The sequence below is a fragment of the Phaenicophaeus curvirostris genome, chromosome 7, assembly GCF_032191515.1.
Source record: "Phaenicophaeus curvirostris isolate KB17595 chromosome 7, BPBGC_Pcur_1.0, whole genome shotgun sequence".
Lineage (NCBI taxonomy): Eukaryota > Metazoa > Chordata > Aves > Cuculiformes > Cuculidae > Phaenicophaeus > Phaenicophaeus curvirostris.
Genome location: NC_091398.1, coordinates 14,331,933 through 14,351,213, shown reverse-complemented (window position 1 = coordinate 14,351,213; position 19,281 = coordinate 14,331,933). Strand labels below are relative to the sequence as shown.

At 48.0% G+C, this 19,281-nt stretch overlaps 1 protein-coding gene and 1 pseudogene across 1 annotated transcript; both read right to left on the bottom strand.

The window, feature by feature from the left end:
- Window positions 1-8,450: 8,450 nt before the first annotated feature.
- Window positions 8,451-10,892, bottom strand: LOC138722944 (dual specificity protein kinase CLK1-like). Its single transcript, XM_069861777.1, has 7 exons — window positions 10,625-10,892; window positions 10,325-10,491; window positions 10,154-10,248; window positions 9,934-10,063; window positions 9,703-9,785; window positions 8,930-9,109; window positions 8,451-8,836 (listed from the first exon to the last, which is right to left on the bottom strand). Exons 2-7 carry the CDS (start codon window positions 10,476-10,478, stop codon window positions 8,687-8,689), a joined length of 792 nt encoding a protein of 263 aa, XP_069717878.1. The 5' UTR covers window positions 10,479-10,491; window positions 10,625-10,892; the 3' UTR covers window positions 8,451-8,686.
- A 6,871-nt stretch (window positions 10,893-17,763) lies between these two features.
- On the bottom strand, window positions 17,764-17,819 carry LOC138722992 (U2 spliceosomal RNA; annotated as a pseudogene).
- Window positions 17,820-19,281: the final 1,462 nt, after the last annotated feature.

The following is a 19,281-nucleotide window of genomic DNA, read 5'->3' as shown; positions in this document are numbered from 1 at the left end:
TCTCTTCTAATATACAGACACTTAAGAACATCTGGAATGAGCAATGCATTGTAGCCAATCCTGAGCTGAGTGGCCAGTCATGTACACAACCTTCTGTGGCCATGATTTTTCACATATGATGGGTTTTAGATAGCATCTGCCCAAAGAAGTGTGTCTGTCTACCCTTTTGATAGGTCCAAAGACTTTCCAAACATGGCTGGTGATATAAAGAATGATGGAGCACAGTCTCTCCTGTGCTGGTCCTGCTGGACACCAGCAAAGCAGTAAGACTCGGGAGGCCAAGAATGAACATCCGTCCTTCTCTAGCATTGATTCCTCAATGTGCACTGTCTATTGGTCTTGCCTGGCTCATGTGTGACTGTGCTGGGATGGCTCCTCAAGAATGCAAAGCCTAGCTTCTGCAGAGTCACCTCTTTTACTTAGGGAGGTGAGGGGGCTGCTTTTAATATGAAAAATGAGTCTGCAGAAACTTCACTCACAGCAGCTCAGACCATAGTCCCTCACAAACCCTTACAGGATGCTAACATTGGTCTAGCCTTAAGCTTAAACTTTTAACACAGAACTGTAATATTATAGGTAATATACTAAATGTTTAAATGTAGTCCTGGGTGCTACTCTGTCCCCCTCAGTGTGTGACACGTGATGCCTTTCCCGAGCTATTTATCCCTTTTTCCCGTCTGCACAGAACACACGGGTGGGCTCAGAGGTCAATGGGTTACACATGGCTGGTGACCGGCCACTTGTGGGGCTCTGCCAGGATCGGTCCAGGGCCAGGACTCAAGGGAATGGCAGGAAGATCTTCCAGGGGAGGTTTACATTCGATATTAGGAAGCAATTCTTCACACGGAGGGTGGTGGAGCACTGGAACAGCTCCCCAGGGAAGAAGTCCTGGCACCAAGCATCACAATGTTCAAGAAGTAGTCGGACAACATGCTCAGATGCGTGGTGTGAATGTTGGGATTGTCCTGTGCAAGGACGGGAGCTGCATTTGGTAAGCCTTGTGGGTGCCTTCCAACTCAGGACATAATATGATTCTATGATAAATACCAACCGTAATACAAAGAAACTAAACGCAGCTCTTCAAGGAAGTGCACAGATCATAAAATTCTATCCCCACAGAATGAAAGAAACCAGCCCCTCATCGAAGGATCTCGTGCTTCCTCTGCTGCTTACTATTACTGCACACGCGATGGTGTAATCATGGCCACCCCTGTTGCCACCCCATGCCTAGTGGCAGCCACTTCAGCCTTAGGTCTTTTGCTCTTCCAATGGCAGCTTGGTAAACTGTAATTATATTAATACTTTCTCTCTCTTAGGAGGCCTGGAGAGCAGAAGGTGCTCTCGTCCACATGATAAAAGTGTCCCAAGATTTTGACTTACTGAGGTAACAAAACCGGGCTCATCAGTATCTTTTTCTTGAATAAGTTTTATTCCAGCAGTTGAATTAAATGACAGCATCACTCAGTAAATAAATAAGTAGATAACTACTTAAGAAGGATAAAAAAATAAATAAATAACAATCAGTTAACAGACAGAGATGTTCGTCTGCCTCAGCTCTAGGAGTCTACATGCTGTTTTCCTGCTTCAGCGCGAGGAATTTGTTGCCTTCGGAGGGCGTTGCCTTCCGGAGGCGTGGCGACCTGGTTCAGGAACGGCACGGTGACCAAACCCAGGTCACTCGGTCCATGAGCTCACAGACACCAATGTGGTGGATGGCAAATGGCGTTTATTGATACGTTACACAGCCTTATATAGCCTGGGCTTACGACGTCACTTCCGTCCGCTTACATCATGAACTAATACGCAATTGGCTACCCCCTACCTTTCCGTACATCGCGAGATCTTCCGACCGCCGGGCCCTAACTACCCACATTTCCCCACTCCCTATGCATAATGAAATAGCCAAAAAATTATAAAATATAAAAATCTTAGCAAATATAAAATCTTAACAATATATAATCTTACCAAATTTAAATAAATTAACAAATATAAAAATCTTAACAAGTCTCAAATATAACATCAAAAGTCTGAATTTAAAATATAAAGTCTAAAACGTGTAAACAACAGTTTCATAGTAACAAACACTTGGCACACTTGGGCCAATGGTAACTTGAATGTAACTGGGTGTAACGCTAACCCAATACCTTCTTAAAGCAGGTGCTGGTGTTCTACAAACATAAAATTAACCTTCGCTGGCCAGCTCTTAACAAACGACACAAGTTTACTCAATATACAGGGTCTAAAGACCAATACCAATATGATTATTACAATCAGTTCTAAAATCAAAATTACACGAAGGGATAGCAGCCCCTCCCCATAGGGGCTACTTCGCTGTTGTTTGGATTCCGCCGGTGCAGAACTCCCAGGTGTGGACAGGATGCTTGTCGACTTGTCCTCTCCTGCCACCGGGGCATACGGGTTACAAGGGCATCTGATAATCTGATCCTGTGGACAGAATCACAGAATCACAGAATAACCAGGTTGGAAGAGACCCACCGGATCATCGAGTCCAACCATTCCCATCAAACACTAAACCATATCCCTCAGCACCTCATCCACCCGTGCCTTAAACACCTCCAGGGAAGGTGACTCAACCACCTCCCTGGGCAGCCTGTTCCAGTGCCCAGAAACTCACAGTTTTCGTTAGCTTTATCCTGTAAGTCCGCTTTAATAGACTTAAGCGGACACCACTTAATTTTACCATCTTTCTTGATAGCAGCATACCCTCGCCCTGTCAGGACTAGCCTCCACCCTTGTTCCCATTCTCCCAGCTCATTTCTAATTGTGACCAACGGGCCTTCCTCTAACGCTCGGGTGGCCCAATGTTTTTGGGTGGGGCTATTCACCTCTTCCCCCCGGGGGAACTGCGTGCTTGGTCTCCCAGGGGAACGGCATTGACAAAACCTTCCGTTTTTGCTAATACCTCTAATTTAGATTTCAGCGTTTGATTTGCTCGTTCGACTATGGCTTGTCCTGTGCTATTATACGGGATGCCGTGTATTAAGGTGATACCCCACTTCTAAGCAAATGCCTGGACTGATTTGGAGACAAAGTTTGGACCATTGTCCATTTTGATCTGATTAGGGACTCCAAGCCATGCCATAGCCGTCAGCCAGTGTTGGATGGTCGCTTTGGAGTCGGTCTTAAGGTGTTGCGTAGCTACAATGACTCCGCTATATGTGTCTACGGTTACTGCTAGCCATGCTCGAGGTTTCAGCAACTGACAGAGCGTGAAATCTGTCTGCCACACCTCGGAGGCCTTAAGGCCTCTGGGGTTGACTCCACTGGACCACAATGGTGCTTTCTGACAGTGGGGACATGTGGCTACTATGTGTTTCGCGTCAGTAACTGAAATCCCGCACCTCTTTGCTAGCGCTTTAGCTCCAATATGGAGAGACTCATGCAGCTGACGGGCATCTCGTAGCGTCCACAGTCCTTTCGCTGCGGCGTCTGCTTTGTCATTACCAGTTTGGAAGAACCCTTTGATTGGGTTATGACTATTGACGTGGATGACCGATATGGTACCCTTTCGGGAAAAAAGTGCTTCTTCTAACATTAAAGCTGCTGTGGATGTTGACACGCCCGGCCCCGACATGGCTAAGCAAAGCCTGGCCACGAACATCGAGTCAGTCACTATGTTGAGGTGTTCCATTGGGAACAGTCTGCACGCTAGTACTATGGCCATCACTTCTAGCTGCTGGACTGAAAGCGCACTATCGGTCATTTTAATGCAGTGCCATTCTCCTTCTGATTGCCATACTGCTGCTGCAGTTGAGGTCGCTGAGGATGCGTCTGTGAAGATCGTTGGTCCTTGTTGGGGTCGGTCCGTGATTTTCCGTGGGAGGTCGATGTCGACAATTGCCAGCATCTGAGTCCAGGGGGGCTTTGTAGCATACCGGACTTCTCCACCGAATCCGACAAGGGCTATGGCCAGATACTCTGACATTGCTACTGACTGCGTTGGGAGTTGTTTGCGGAAAGGTAGGTATATACTGGCGGGTTCAATGCCTAGGTGTCTTAGGGCGAGTTTTCTGCCTTTCATGATGAGGTTACCAAGGCACTCGATTCCTGGAGAGAATGCACGTGACGGTTTTCCTAGGACTATCCATTGTATAGGTTGAGCTTTATCAGGGGGGCCCTGGGCTAGTGCCCCTACTCCCCCTCCTTCCGTGAAATGTATATACAGGTCAAGTGGTAAATTCAGGTTCCATCTGGCAAGTGTGCTTGACGATACCTGTTGTTCGATGAAGTCGAGAGAGTTCATTGCTTCCGTTGTCAGTGTTTTTTGCTCCCATGGGTGCTTTCCTTTTAGAAGATCACGCAGAGGGGCCACGGTTTCAGGAGGGATCAGGACGATATTACGGAGCCATTGCAAAGACCCCACTAGCTGTTGCATATCATGGAGCATTTTGATGCGTCGACAGATTTTTATCTGGGAGGGGGGGTCACATAAGAACTTGTGATCCCCACTCCCAAAAAACTGACACATGGCCCTCTTTTAATTTTCGCGCTCGCAATCTCGAACCTGTTTATTTTTAGAGTTTCTGAGACTGTCGACACTAGCTGGTCCACCTGACTTTCTGACGGCGCAGCGATCAAAATATCGTCCACGTATTGAATGATTGTCGCGGTCGGGTCACTGCACCAAACCGGTGCTAACACTCGATCCACCGTAATTTGGCAAATAGTAGGCGAGTTGATCATTCCCTGAGGCAGCACTTTCCACTGAAAGCGCAAGTTGGAGCGTTGGCTATTCGGGAACACGGCAGAAAAAGCAAACCGCTCCTTATCTGCCTCATGTAGAGGTATCGAGAAAAAACAGTCCTTAATATCAAGGACAGCACAAGGTTGTCCTTCCAGTATCATAGAGTTCATGGGCAACAACATTTGGACAGGACCCATTGGTTGAATTTTCTTGTTTACCTCACGCAGGTCATGGAGGAGACGAAACCCCTCGCCGGTTCGTTTGGGTATTACGAAAACTGGGGTGTTCCATGGGCTAGTGGAAGGCTCTATATGACCTCGTTGTAGTTCACGGTCAATTAGCTCAAGAAGAGCATCCATTCGAGGCTTCGACAGGGGCCACTGCTCGACCCATACTGGGTCGGACGATTTCCACTTCAGTTTAATTGGTGGAAGTGGGTATGCGGCAGTGGCCCTTATGGTAAATTTGTCACTCTGGCTTTTAATAGGGCTAGAGCGTCCCTTCCCAGCAGGGGTGGGACTCCCGACACAACATATGGGAAGAGGGTAATAGTTTTCTCTGGCCCCTTTTCAGTGTGAAGCGTTATTGCTATCGGTTGAGCGCTCTTCCGAGCTCGGGTTAATCCCCCAACTCCACCCACCATAGGGGCGTCTTCCAATTTCCAACGTGGGGGCCAACTTGTCTCAGGAATAACTGTAACGTCTGCTCCGGTATCGATCAAAAAGGGGACACTATTGGTGGTGCCATTTAGGGTATTATAAAGGGAACAAGTCCCCCACACCACTGGTGGGTTATCACACTTCACTGCCAGGGCCACCCTGGGGTCTCGCCCCCAGAGGGTGGTCCTTGCTGTCCCTGAGATAAGGGCAGGTTCGACTGGACCGCTGGTTGAGCCATAAAGTTGGTTGCTTCTCAGGGGGGCTGCAGGTTCGGGGGCGCTTCGCCCCATTCGGGGTTGGCATAGTTGGGCCGCCTGGTGTCCCAAGTGGGAGAGGGCCGTGTGCGGCCCAGGTGCCCTCTCCCCACCCCGTTTCCCTGAGTTTTAGATCTGCATTCCTTGGCAAAATGCCCTTTATCCACAGTTGCTTCAACAATTGCTTGTATGTCCTTACGGTTTATCGGTGACTGGACCCTCTGTCCCCCGTCTGTCACCCGGACTGGGAATGCTAGCGTGGCCGATGGGGCCCAATCGGCACATGCTATCTTTATTTTTCTCCAGTCCGTGAGAGGGATTTGTCCCCCGCTCGGATTTTCTTTAATTCGAGTGGGGATGTGTCGGCTTTCAACTCTATGCACCCCCACTTCCTCCTCCTCTGAGCTCGAGTCGGTTGTGGCCCACCCGCCCCGACTAGCGTCCGAGCCGGAGTCAGAACTCGACTGACCGGCCACTTCCGGGCCCCGATCTCTTTTTGTTGGGCCCCAGCCCCGCCCACCTCCCTTGCGGGCGGGGCCGCTCCCTCCCCCCGGCTCGCCCCGCCTGCTGCTCGGAGCAGGCGGACGCTGACTGGCTCTCCGCCCCTCGCGCGCACCACCCTTCTCTTTCATGTTCTCCTCCCCCTCACGCTCGCACGCGCTGTTCAATTCCAGCGCTACCTCCCTGTTCCCGCCGCGAGCGTGCTCCCCCCGCCTTTCCCCTTCCCGCTCGGCGCCATCTCGGGGCGCAGGAGGTGCCGGTCTCTCCGAGATCTCCTCGGGCTCCGCTTTTCCAGCGGCGCCCCTGGCCTCCTCAGCCAACCCACCCCAGAAGGATTCCGCTCGTTTCTGTCCCTCCGTGAGCAGGTCGGGGTTTGGGGATTGAGGGGACGTACCACCCTCTCGCAAACATTTAGATTCTGCATAATTATCAGCACGTGGGGGGTGCAGAGTCCGCGTGGCCGCCCCGACCCCCAATTCCGGGTGGCCGACAAACAGTCCCTTGCCGCCCTCCAGGTCTCCTGCTCCTGCGTGGCCTCCTGCAGGGCCTGTACGACTTCCCCCCACGACGTAAGGCTTTTCGCACAACCTGAGAACATCACCTCCTCGGCTAACGCTTTGGTGCATTTATCCCACACCTCGGGGTGGAGAATATCCGCTGGCTGGTCAATGACTCCAAGCTCTAAAAGTCTCGCAATGGCGAGAATAAAATCTTTAGGCTTACAATCTGTCTTATATAATAGTGATACAACCTTCACAAGGGCTTCCATCTTCCTTGTGGGTCCGGGAGCGTCCTCCCCGCCAGGCTGGTCCAGCTGCACCGGCCGCCATTCACCCGATTCCAAGTGACTTCCCGATTCCTGGAACTCCTTCCCGACTCCCAGGTTTTGGCACCAGCAATGGGATGCAAGGGTATGTGGGCCGGTGCCCACATACCTTTGTTTGTTCATAACCCCCACCTTGCTGTTGTGAGTCCATGTACAAGCTGAGAAGAACGCTCCGCTGGCATACGTCCTTCGAGATTTCACAGTTTATTATGGGAACAATATGCATTTTCCTTTAGTCATCAAAGGCATCACAAGGTTCATGCCTGACTCTCTTGATGAAGAGTTTAAGAAATTTTAAAGGATATTTTTTTACTTTCTGCGTTTCTAAGGGTAACAGGTTGATAAACTTTTAGTGGCTTCTGTGATTTTTTCCGATGTTGTCTATTCCGAATTGCTTAGTTTTTAACTTCAAGTACTCTTTCTTGTATGAAAATTATCTCTCATATTGTGAGAGCTTTTCTCTCAAAGCCTGAGAGTCAAATCCAACTTTTTGTCACCAGAAGATGGTGCTGTGAAGTGCGCTTTGAAAAATGGGTATGAGAACCGCCACTGATTGTAATTGTTTTCCTGTCTTGAGAGCCGGATACTAGAGGTGTATTTCAGCAAAGCTTTATTTGGTTGAGAAGCTGATGAATCTAGGCAGGATTTCTAACCTTTACAGCAGAGCTAGTGGTTAGTTCCACAGTCTGTCTTTGGAATGGGAATTCCTCTGGAAATTCCTGCCGGTGCTCCTAGGCGTTTAAAAACAATGACCACTCACAAGAATACTGGTAACCAGAGTACCCCTCCTAAAATTAACAAAAAAAATAATTCCTTATTGCAGTGCGAGCCCTTGAATACTACAGGGACCTTCCCGCCTGTGTAACCTGATTGTTTCATCAAATAAAGGCCATCCTCACACTTAAGAGCAAGGGCTGTCCCTGACCTCTTGCTCAGAAAAAAAGCATCCGTCACTTGCTAAAGGGCAGATGTCAGCCCTGGGTCTTTTGCTCTTCCAATGACAGTTAGATAAACCCTTGTTGAGGAATTTTTAGACCAAAATGGGCACGGATATTTAGACGTGCACAACCCAGCTTTTGCACCAGAATTATAGCTAACTTTGCAGAAGAAGCAGCTACTGTAGAGGACACGCTGTCCTTAAGGTTTCTCTTTGTAACATTAGGGAGGTGTTCTGCCTTGTGCTCCTCTCCTTTCTCACGGGTAACTTTCCTCGGTAGTCCTCGATGGGTTACTGTGGAGTCTATCAAGTTGTAGACCAGAATGCTCGCATAGCTGCTTTCCATGGGAAAGTAAAATAGTGTATGTAAGTAATGGTTGCTTGTTGCTAAAGGAGAATTGTTGAATCAGCTTGTTGCACAATAGCTTGTTTCAGCTGAGGTAGGTATAACTGTGTTGTGAACTTTGATTAAAACAGCTTCACTTGATCATATTGGTCGTGTGTTGTCCCTTATTCCTCCGCAAACCCCAATGAAATTAATACTTCCTGGCTCTTGGGAGGCCTGTAGAGTAGAGGGTGCTCTCGTCCACATGACAAAAGTGTCCTGAGATATTGTTTTACTGGAGAAACACAACCGAGCTCATCAGTATCTTTTTCTTAAATAAATTTTATTCCAACGGAAGAATTTGAATTCACCATCAGTAACTAAATACCTAACATACACAAACAAACAAACAACCCTTAACATAGTTTACATTTCTCAACAGGCAGACAGAGAAGCTCGTCTGCCTCAGCTCTAGGAGTCTATGTGCTGTTTTCCTGCTTGAGCGGGAGGAAGAAGGGATGTTCCAGTGCTTCTTGCAGAGTAATACGCTTGGCTGGGTCATACTCCAGCATCTTTTCAATCAAGTCAAACAGGCTGTTGTGGTCGCAGTCGTCGCACGTCATGTATTCCTTTGTGAAGATAACAAAAAAACACAGGCTTCCAATCTTAGAACTGCACTTGGAGCTCTGCTGCCCAGAAGCATCTTCCCCCTGTAATCTTACCTTCAGGGCTTCACAGCACCTTGAGACGTATAGCCCAGCAGCACTGTGTTCATCCCAGTCCAGCCGGCCATTACAGAAATAATTCTGTTTTTTTAGTGAGACAACTCTCTTAATCATTTGCTCTGGCAAAGGCCCCAGCAATCGCTCCATCATTGCCAGGTGTTGTTTGTCGTCATCGGTCTGGAGCTAAGTCAAGAGAGACATTTTTCATTCTTGGTTGGGTGGAAGTTATCAAGAAGCACACACCAGCCTGACTTCTTTTTTGTCTGTACCCGGCAACCAATCAAGCTGAACTTGATCAAGGGAAAACAGAGAGGCTCAAGTTCTCTATCTCCTGAAAGAAGTAACAAGCTACTGGAGTTTTTCCCCTTCCCCTTGCCTTGGTGGGTGTTTCTTTTCTTTCTTCTTCACGTTCAACTTCAGCAATACTGTTAAGAGGACAGGATTCAGGTATTTGTGTAGTATTTGCTGGTGGTGATAGATGAAGCCACATCTGGTAGCAGGGTACCTGGTAAATTCCAAAAGTTAGGAGGACAATCCTTCCTTTCAAGTTGCTGCCAAAATGTCTACTGGAAGCAACTTGTCAAAATCTGCTGCTGAGAACATTCCTTGGTGCCTACACCTTCCGTTCTCTTCAACTTGGCATTACAGAAAAATGCAGCTTGCTTTCTTGCACAGACTATTCCTCTCAGTCCCCACCTCTCTGTAGCCTTTGTTCAGCATGTTGGGGAGTGTTATACATGCTGCACTCTTTTGGGTTCATAGTTCCCTACCGGAAATATTAAGACTCCCAGGTAGTATTCCAGGAGAGTACATCCTACGCTCCAAACGTCGCACGGCTGTGACCATCCGAGCTCTGTGAAAAGATTCAGGTTGTTGATGTTTAGACCAGGCTGCAAACATTCAGCAGCTGAAGCAAGACATCAAACACTTCTCTAGCTCCACTCAATAGCACACGAGTCTCATACGTGAAAGGTCAGCCAAAGAAACCGCCTTCCACTGACCTAGGACCACTTCGGGAGCTCTGTACGGTCTGGTAGTCACCGAAGTGCCATGATACTCGTGATCATACGTGGCGCACCCAAAGTCCACAATTCTGATGTCTGCTTTTCTCAGCCTGGCTTCATTGCATTGCTGAAACGAAAGGCGATAGGATGCAAGTGACCAAATAAACACAGAGGATGGCTGAGGAGGAGGGAGGTGGGGAAGAGGACAGCAGCTTACCAGTTTGGGGTTGTACTCGTCTACATAGTCAGACGTCACAAGGACGATATTGTCTGGCTTCAGATCAGTATGTGTCAACTTCTTCATATGCAAAACTGCAAGAGAAATCATACAGTTAGTGGGTTCCGCAAGCAAACTTTAACAAATAGAGCAAAGAAGGCACGTACTTACAGTTGACAGAGGTGCAGATCTGATAGGCCATGCGTCTAATGTCGTCCAGGCTAAATGGCTGGAAGCCGTTGTTTCTCATGAAGTCAAAGGTGTTCAGCCCCTGGAGCTCAAAAACAATGCAGACGTGTCTGTGGTACTCGAACCATCGCAGCATCTGGACACAGTGACTGCAAAAGGAGGAAAGCACGTGCATTGCAACAGCAAGTTGTGCAGCGCCCCTACATACACTGTGTGTTACAGAAAGTGGCACTGAAGAAGTCTCCAAGCCAGAAGACAGCACAGTCAGCTTTGTGTGCTTACTAGGCATTGCTGGGGTCTGATGCTTTTAAATCTTCCAGCACTTTTATTTCACGTCGAGCGGCTCTGGAGTACGAATCGATACTTTTTGCTATTTTCACAGCGACATGCTTGCCTTTCCTGAAAAGACAGGTTTTAGCAGAGATGAGAACAATGGGTACTTTTAACTCAGACTCTTGGGTAATTATCACCCCATCTGCCTTGTTCCTAACACTGGAAACCTTCTGGGAAAAGGGCACAGTGACTTCCTGTAACCCAGAGTCATCTATGCACAAACACAACTAAAACTTCATCTTTACGTTTTGAAAACCCACTCGATCCTTTAAAGAGCGGTGTCATTCTTCAAGCCCCTTTCACCTCCCCTTCATTTCTCTGGGTGCTGGGCTAACACTGGAGAAACTTCTCCACTTTCCAGCCTTAATTATGCACCAGCCCTGCACAACCCTCGTGTCTAGGGGCTGCTTTTAGCAGCATGAACCAACGTACACTTTGGTTTGGCAGCTGAGGTGGCCTTAGAGAAATACAGAGAGCGGCACATGAGGAAGCAAAGAGAAAGCCTGATAGGATCAGAAGGCACTTCCCGAACCTCACACTGAGAGTCTCAGTAAGAAAAACAACAGGCGCTGAATTAAAAGACCTACGCTTCGTGATCGATGCATTCCACTACTCTTCCATAACCACCTTGACCCAACACGGCAACAACTTCGTCTGTAAAGAAAAGGACTCCTAATCACCCAGCTGGTCGCGTTACTCAGCTATTAAACAGCCTCGCAAATAACCAACAATAAACAGAGGTAAAACAAGCGTTCTGAAGGACTCAGTACTATCACAGGAGGTTGTTCTAGGCTGTGCTCTAAATTGTAAATATCTGGTCTGAGAGATGTTAGTGGATGACTGCCTTCAAAGTACATTTACGGGGATCCTGTTCCAGTAGGTGTATTAACTTCATTTTTGGGTTTGAGGGGGAGGAGGAAAGTCCCCCAAATATACTGTTAATAGTAGTTATAATAGATTATGAAAAAAATACCAGTCCCACCCGCAACCAGAAAGTCAAGAGAGAAAGAAAAGACTTCAAAACCCCCTCATATCTTATGCTAAAAGAACTTATTTTGTCTGAAAAGATAAAAAGCATTGAAAAATATTCTATACATCTTGCATTTAGCACGTCTCCTCTCCAACAGATCAGGTGACCCGCCTCGTTGTCCTCCACACTCCTGGTTCTGCTCCTTCGATGACTCGCCTGGAACGGCACCAAGATTGTCCAGCCAATCAACAAACCCGAGTGAATTCAGCTACGAATACAAAATGCATTCAGCAGGGAGGCAGTCGGGCACCCAGATCCGCGCCAGGCCACAAACGGTTGGCAGGAACAATTTCCAGTTCAGCCCCTGGCAAGTCACAGGGCGCATAATTTATGTTGCAGGGCAGAAAGGTCACAAGGAACACGTTATCAGATTTGATACTCTCAGTGGCAAGGCAGCAGAAAACTACAAGGGCATTGTTTTCCTTTTACAAGATTGGTTCCTTGAATTTTTCTTCAGCATTTCAGTGCCCGTATTCTTGTTTAATGCAAAACAATTCGAGAATTCTCTTCTATGCATCAAAGGTGTCTTTTAGAAGCATCTTCCAGAGACAGAGGACAGAATGTTCTTCTATATTTCTGTATGAAACCGTCTGTTGGCCACATTGAAGTACTCCTCTAAAGTAACTGAAATTAAATCACTAGCCTGAGTATTTGATAGAATTGTTTGGTTCATCGCACACAGCATACGCATTTACTTTAGGCCATCTCAGCCTAAGACCTTACGTTAAAACTCCTACCTGCAGCTTTTTCAGTAGTTAAATACGTAAGCAGAACAACTGCCCCACTAGCAGGCAGATGTCATACATATCTGACTCTATAGATTTTTCAGCCATTCTTAGAACATCTAAATAAACATGGTTTTACAGAAATAAAACCCATATGTGATCTCCTCTATGTTTCCACAATATCAAGTTAAAAGAAATCTTCCACTAGAATGGGTCACATCTCCTGCAAATATTCATAGAGACTGGGCCTTGCCTGCAATTCCCTTCCGTGACCACTCGTCCCGCTATGATCCAGTTTGCAGCGCTTGCTCTCCACTGCACCAGTTGTTGATCTCGCTCTCTTTTTAGCTGTATTGCTTCTTCCTGGATCCAATTTCTTGTGCTTGCTCTCCGGTGCACCACTTGCTGATCTCGCTCTCTTTTTAGATCTCTTCTCTCTTCCAAGATCTGGTATTTTGCACTGATTCTCTGGTGCACCACTTGCCGATTTCCCTCTCTTTGTAGCCCTCTTGCAACTTCCAAAGTATGGATTGCAGCCCCGGTTCGCTGGCACAGGACTCGCTGATCTCGCTCTCTTTTTAGCCCTCTTGACACCTCCAAGAGCCAGTTTGTTGTGCTGGGTGTTTTCTGCACTGCTGGCTGATCTCTTTCTCTTTCTAGCCATGTCACATCTTTCAAGATCCAGACTTTCATTTTGATCCATGTCAGGATGATTGGTTTGCTCGGAATGCCACGTCTGTAACCAAGATATACCCAACGGTTTTGATTGGAAGGGGCCTCAAAGCCCATCCAGTTCCAAGCCCCCTGCCATGGGCAGGGACACCTCCCACCACACCAGGCTGCCCAAAGCCCCATCCAGCCTGGCCTTGAACACCTCCCGGGATGGGGCAGCCGCAGCCTCCCTGGGCAACCCGGGCCAGCGCCTCACCTCCCTCATAGGGAAGAATTTCTTCCTAATGTTCAATCAAAATCTTTCCCCTTCCAATTTAAAGCCATTCCCCCTCCTCCTATCACTACGTGCCCTTCTAAACAGTCCTCCACTGCTTTCCTCCAGGCCCCCGTCAGGTACTCTAAGGCCACTATAAGGTCTCCCCGGAGCCGTCTCTTCTCCTGACTGAAGGAGCCCAACTCCCTCAGCCTGTCCTCAGAGCAGAGGTGCTCCGGTCCTTGCATCATCTTTGTGGCCCTCATCTGGACCCGTCCAAACAGTTCCATATCCTTCTTATGTTGGGGATTCCAGACCTGGACACAGTACTCCAGGTGAGGTCTCACAAGAGTGGAATAGAGGGGCAGAATCCCCTCCCTTGACCTGCTGGCCACGCTTCTTTTGATGCAGCCCAGGATATGGTTGATCTCCTGGGCTGTGAGCACACGTTGCCTGATTATGTCGAGCTTCTCATCAACCAGCAACCCCAAGTCCTTCTCTGCAGGGCTGCTGTCAGTCACATCATCCCCCAGCCTGCACTGAAAGCACAGATTGTCCCAACCCAGGTGTAGGACCTTGCCCTTGGCCTTGTTGAACCTCATGAGGTTCACATAGTCCCACTTCTCCAGCTTCTCCAGGTCCCTTGGGACGACAGCCCATCCTTCTGGTGTAACACCTGCACCACTCAGCTAGGTGTCATCTGCAAACTTGCTGAGGGTGCCCTCGATCTCTCTGTCTCTATCACTGATGAAGATATTAAACAGCAAAGGTCTTACTATGGACCCCACTTGTCATGGATCTCCATCTGGACATTGAGCTGTTGACCACTACTTACTGGATGCGACCATCCAACCAATTCCTTATCCCCCAATCAGTCCACCCATCAAATCCATTGCTCTGCAGTTTAGAGAGAAGGATGTTGGGGGGTTCTTAGGATTGTTGGGCTGTCGGCGTCCCCTCGGGCAGGAGAGCGTGTTACCTGGGCTCAGAAACGGTGTGTGACATATGCAAACAGCGTCCTGGACCTTTCCCAGCTCACTGTGCTAAGCAACTTGCCCGCAGCGCACGTCAAGCCCCAGGTTCCCCAGGCCGCCTCGCTCTCTCCTTCTCCTGCGAAAGACCCGTCGGTGGCTCTTCTTCAGGGGTAGCTTTTTCCCAGCTCAGCCCCTGGAGCCTCCTGCCCGCCGACCTCTGCCCGCAGCTCTGCCCCTGCCCCACACGGTGTTACCAGGATCCACCGCAGTGATGTCACAAAGGGCCGGTGCCCACATACCTTTGTTTGTTTGTAACCCCCACCTTGCCGTTGTGAGTCCATGTACAAGCTGAGAAGAACGCTCCGCTGGCATACGTCCTTCGAGATTTCACAGTTTATTATGGGAACAATATGCATTTTCCTTTAGTCATCAAAGGCATCACAAGGTTCATGCCTGACTCTCTTGATGAAGAGTTTAAGAAATTTTAAAGGATATTTTTTTACTTTCTGCGTTTCTAAGGGTAACAGGTTGATAAACTTTTAGTGGCTTCTGTGATTTTTTCCAATGTTGTCTATTCCGAATTGCTTAGTTTTTAACTTCAAGTACTCTTTCTTGTATGAAAATTATCTCTCATATTGTGAGAGCTTTTCTCTCAAAGCCTGAGAGTCAAATCCAACTTTTTGTCACCAGAAGATGGTGCTGTGAAGTGCGCTTTGAAAAATGGGTATGAGAACCGCCACTGATTGTAATTGTTTTCCTGTCTTGAGAGCCGGATATTAGAGGTGTATTTCAGAAAGGCTTTATTTGGTTGAGAAGCTGATGAGTCTAGGCAGGATTTCTAACCTTCACAGCAGAGCTAGTGGTTAGTTCCACAGTCTGTCTTTGGACCGGGAATTCCTCTGGAAATTCCTGCCGTGCTCCTAGGCGTTTAAAAACAATGACCACTCACAAGAATACTGGTGACCAGAGTACCCCTCCTAAAATTAACAAAAAAAATAATTCCTTATCGCAGTGCAAGCCCTTGAATACTACAGGGACCTTCCCGCCTGTGTAACCTGATTGTTTCATCAAATAAAGGCCATCCTCACACTTAAGAGCAAGGGCTGTCCCTGACCTCTTGCTCAGAAAAAAAGCATCCGTCACTTGCTAAAGGGCAAATGTCAGCCCTGGGTCTTTTGCTCTTCCAATGACAGTTAGATAAACCCTGACTAGACAGCCACAAGTCTATGGGGCCAGATGGGATTCACCCAAGGGTATTGAAGGAGCTGGCGGATGTGCTGGCCAAACCCCTTTCCATCATCTTCCAACAGTCCTGGAACACTGGGGAAGTCCCACTGGACTGGAGGCTGGCTGATGCTGTGCCCATCTACAAGAAGGGTCGCAGGGAGGATCCAGGAAACTACAGGCCTGTCAGTCTGACCTCAGTGCCAGGGAAAGTCATGGAACAGGTGATCTTGAGTGCTATCACGAAGCACATGCAAGAGAACCGGGTGATCAGGCCCAGCCAACATGGGTTCACAAAAGGCAGGTCTTGCCAAACTAACCTGATTGCCTTCTATGACAAAGTGACTCGGCTGCTGGATGAGGGAAAGGCTGTGGATGTATCTTCCTGGACTTCAGTAAAGCCTTTGACACAGTTTCTCACAGCATTCTGCTTGAGAAACTGTCACCTCTGGCCTGGACAGGCGCACACTCTCCTGGGTGGAAAACTGGCTGGATGGCCGGGCCCAGAGAGTGGTGGGAAATGGTGTGAAATCCAGCTGGAGGCCAGTGACAAGTGGGGTTCCCCAGGGCTCAGTGCTGGGTCCAGCCCTGTTCAATGTCTTTATCAATGACCTGGATGAAGGCATTGAGTGCACCCTTAGCAACTTTGCGGACGACACTAAGCTGGGTGGAAGTGTGGATCTGCTGGAGGGTAGGGAGGCTCTGCAAAGGGATCTGAACAGGCTGGACTGCTGGGCTGAGTCCAACGGCATGAGGTTTAACAAGGCCAAATGCCGGGTCCTGCACTTGGGGCACAACAACCCTGTGCAGTGCTACAGACTAGGAGAAGTCTGTCTAGAAAGCTGCCTGGAGGAGAGGGACTTGGCGGTGTTGGTTGACAGCCGAATGAACATGAGCCAGCAGTGTGCCCAGGTGGCCAAGAAGGCCAATGGCATCTTGGCTTGTATCAGAAACGGTGTGAGCAGCAGGTCCAGGGAGGTTATTCTCCCTCTGTACTTGGCACTGGTGAGACCGCTCCTCTAATGCTGTGTTCAGTTCTGGGCCCCTCACCACAAGAAGGATGTTGAGGCTCTGGAGCGAGTCCAGAGAAGAGCAATGAAGCTGGTGAAGGGGCTGGAGAGCAGGTCTTATGAGAAGCGGCTGAGAGAGCTGGGGTTGTTTAGCCTGGAGAAGAGGAGGCTGAGGGGAGACCTCATTGCTCTCTACAACTACCTGAAAGGAGGTTGTATAGAGGAGGGAGCTGGCCTCTTCTCCCAAGTGACAGGGGACAGGACAAGAGGGAATGGCCTCAAGCTCCGCCAGGGGAGGTTTAGGCTGGACATTAGGAAAAAATTTTTCACAGCAAGGGTCATTGGGCACTGGAACAGGCTGCCCAGGGAGGTGGTTGATTCACCTTCCCTGGAGGTGTTTAAGGCACGGGTGGACGAGGTGCTGAGGGTCATGGTTTAGCATTTGATAGGAATGGTTGGACTCGATGATCCGGTGTGTCTCTTCCAACCTGGTGATTCTATGATTCTATGATCTAGAGATTAACCCCAGCTGTTTATAGAAGAGCTCATCAGCTGCTTCTCCTTGGCTGGGTGGTCTGTAACAGACTCCCATCACAAAATCTACCTTCTGGTGGGCTCCTCTGATTTTAACCCACAGGCACTCAACCTCCTGATCGCCACAATCCATCTCAACGGAGTCCAAGTCCCCCCTTACAAAGAGGGCTACCCCGCCTCCTCTCCTACCCTTCCTGTCCTGCCTGAAGAGTTTGTACCCCACCATAGCTGTACTCCAGTTATATGAGTCGTCCCACCACGTTTCCGTGATGGCAACGACATCATAGGCTCCTTGCCCTACGACAGCTTCCAGCTCTTCCTTCTTATTCCCCATGCTGCGTGCATTGGTGTAAATGCACTTCAGCTGAGCTGCCGAGCCTTCAGCCCTCTTAGAGGGAACAGAGTTTGTTCCCAATTGCCTGGTAACTGGAGTAGCTAGCTCCAGAGTGCCCGTATCTCCCTTAGCACCCCGAGGTGTGTTCTCCCCCACTTTCTGTGTGGTGAGGTACTGGTGGTCCTCACCAGCACACCCTCTCCCAATCACCATTGCCCCACATCCAGGCTCGTTCCTGTCTAGCCTGGGCTCAACCCCCTCCCCCTTCACATCTAGTTTAAAGCGCGATTTATGAGCTTAGCTAGGTTTCTAGCAAAATAAAAAATAAATAAGTCCTCTCATCGAGGACGTATCAGATATTAAACTGATAAGAACAGATATTACACTTCTTCTCTGTATCGTTCCAATTTTAGTATATGTGCTGCTGAAGCACATATACTAAATAGCACATATACATATAATAATAATACACACATATATATAGCACATACTAATATAATAGCACATACTAAATATACATACACATAATATAATAGCACATACTAAATAAGCACATATACATATGCTGAAGCATATGATGCTGCTGGAGTGGCCGCAACACCCTCAGTTGAAGGGGATTTGAAGGAGTCAGTGAAAGTGTTAGCAGAATGACAAACACATAACCACACTAGGAGGTTATATGTGGTGCTTTATTTCGAGGCCCCGGGAACCAGGGGTACGCACCCAGATCTGGTTCCAAAGACCGTCATATCGCGTCCGCTTTTTATTCTCTAAAAGTTTCGCAATCTATTGTATATTCAACAGGTTACTTCATTATCTAATACATATGCATAGGTAGGTTACTTCATCGCCTTATTGCGACATCAGTCTCTATTGCGCCTGCGTAGCCCCCCTCTGGTGGTCGTCCTGATGAAGTAAGTAGTCTTCCTCAGATGAAGTAAGTAGTCTTCTTCGCATTGTCTTTATTACTTCTTGTTCTTTTGGCAAACTCGTCGGGTTTTTTTGGCTGGACCCGCACTTATCTCCGCTTGACCGCTCAGGTATATCTTTCTTGCCTCCTGAAACCTATTCTTCTGTCCTTCACAAGATTTATGATGGTCTTTTGGCTGTTGCAGGTATATGTTCTACTTGGGTAGGGTAGCTAGTACGTACTTTTCCTAAGCACACCTGGATCCTATTTGTTACATGAGGTCCTTTGAGCAAGTACCTCGGGTCTGTTGCTAGGATACGTTAAGAATCAACAGAATCATGAAATTTTACATTCAGTCTTAGTTCCTGATTAGTCGATGATCAGTGTTTTATCCTACTTTAAGTGTAACTTTCCTAGCATTTCCCCCCTTTGAAAATATTTCACCTCAGCAAGTATTTTCATTTTATGTAACTGTTTCTTGGTAAGTTGATGGGGGTATTGGGTGCTGTGGATATTCTCGTGTCACTGCTCCAATAATTTTGCGTGTCCTGTTTTGTTTGCGAGTAATTTCTCTCTGGATACACAAATACACCAGATAGATTGTAAGGAATATAAGCAAAAGTGTGAATAACGTTTGAATGAGAGAGTGTATCCAGCCAGTAAGATGGATGCCTAATCTATCAAATAATGCCCCAACCCAATTTTGACCGATTTCTTCTTTCTCTTTTTCAGCTTCTTCTTCTATTTTTCTCAATTGCGAGATATCATATTCCACATCGGCTGTGACATTAGGTATATGCACACAGCAGTGATCAGTTCAATCTTTGAGATATCCACAGACACTATGTTCTTTTAACAAGAGCATGTCTAATGCCATTCTGTTCTGCAAAGTCATTTTCGTTGTCGCCTGTAGTTGCAAGTTTAAATCTCGAAATCCCTT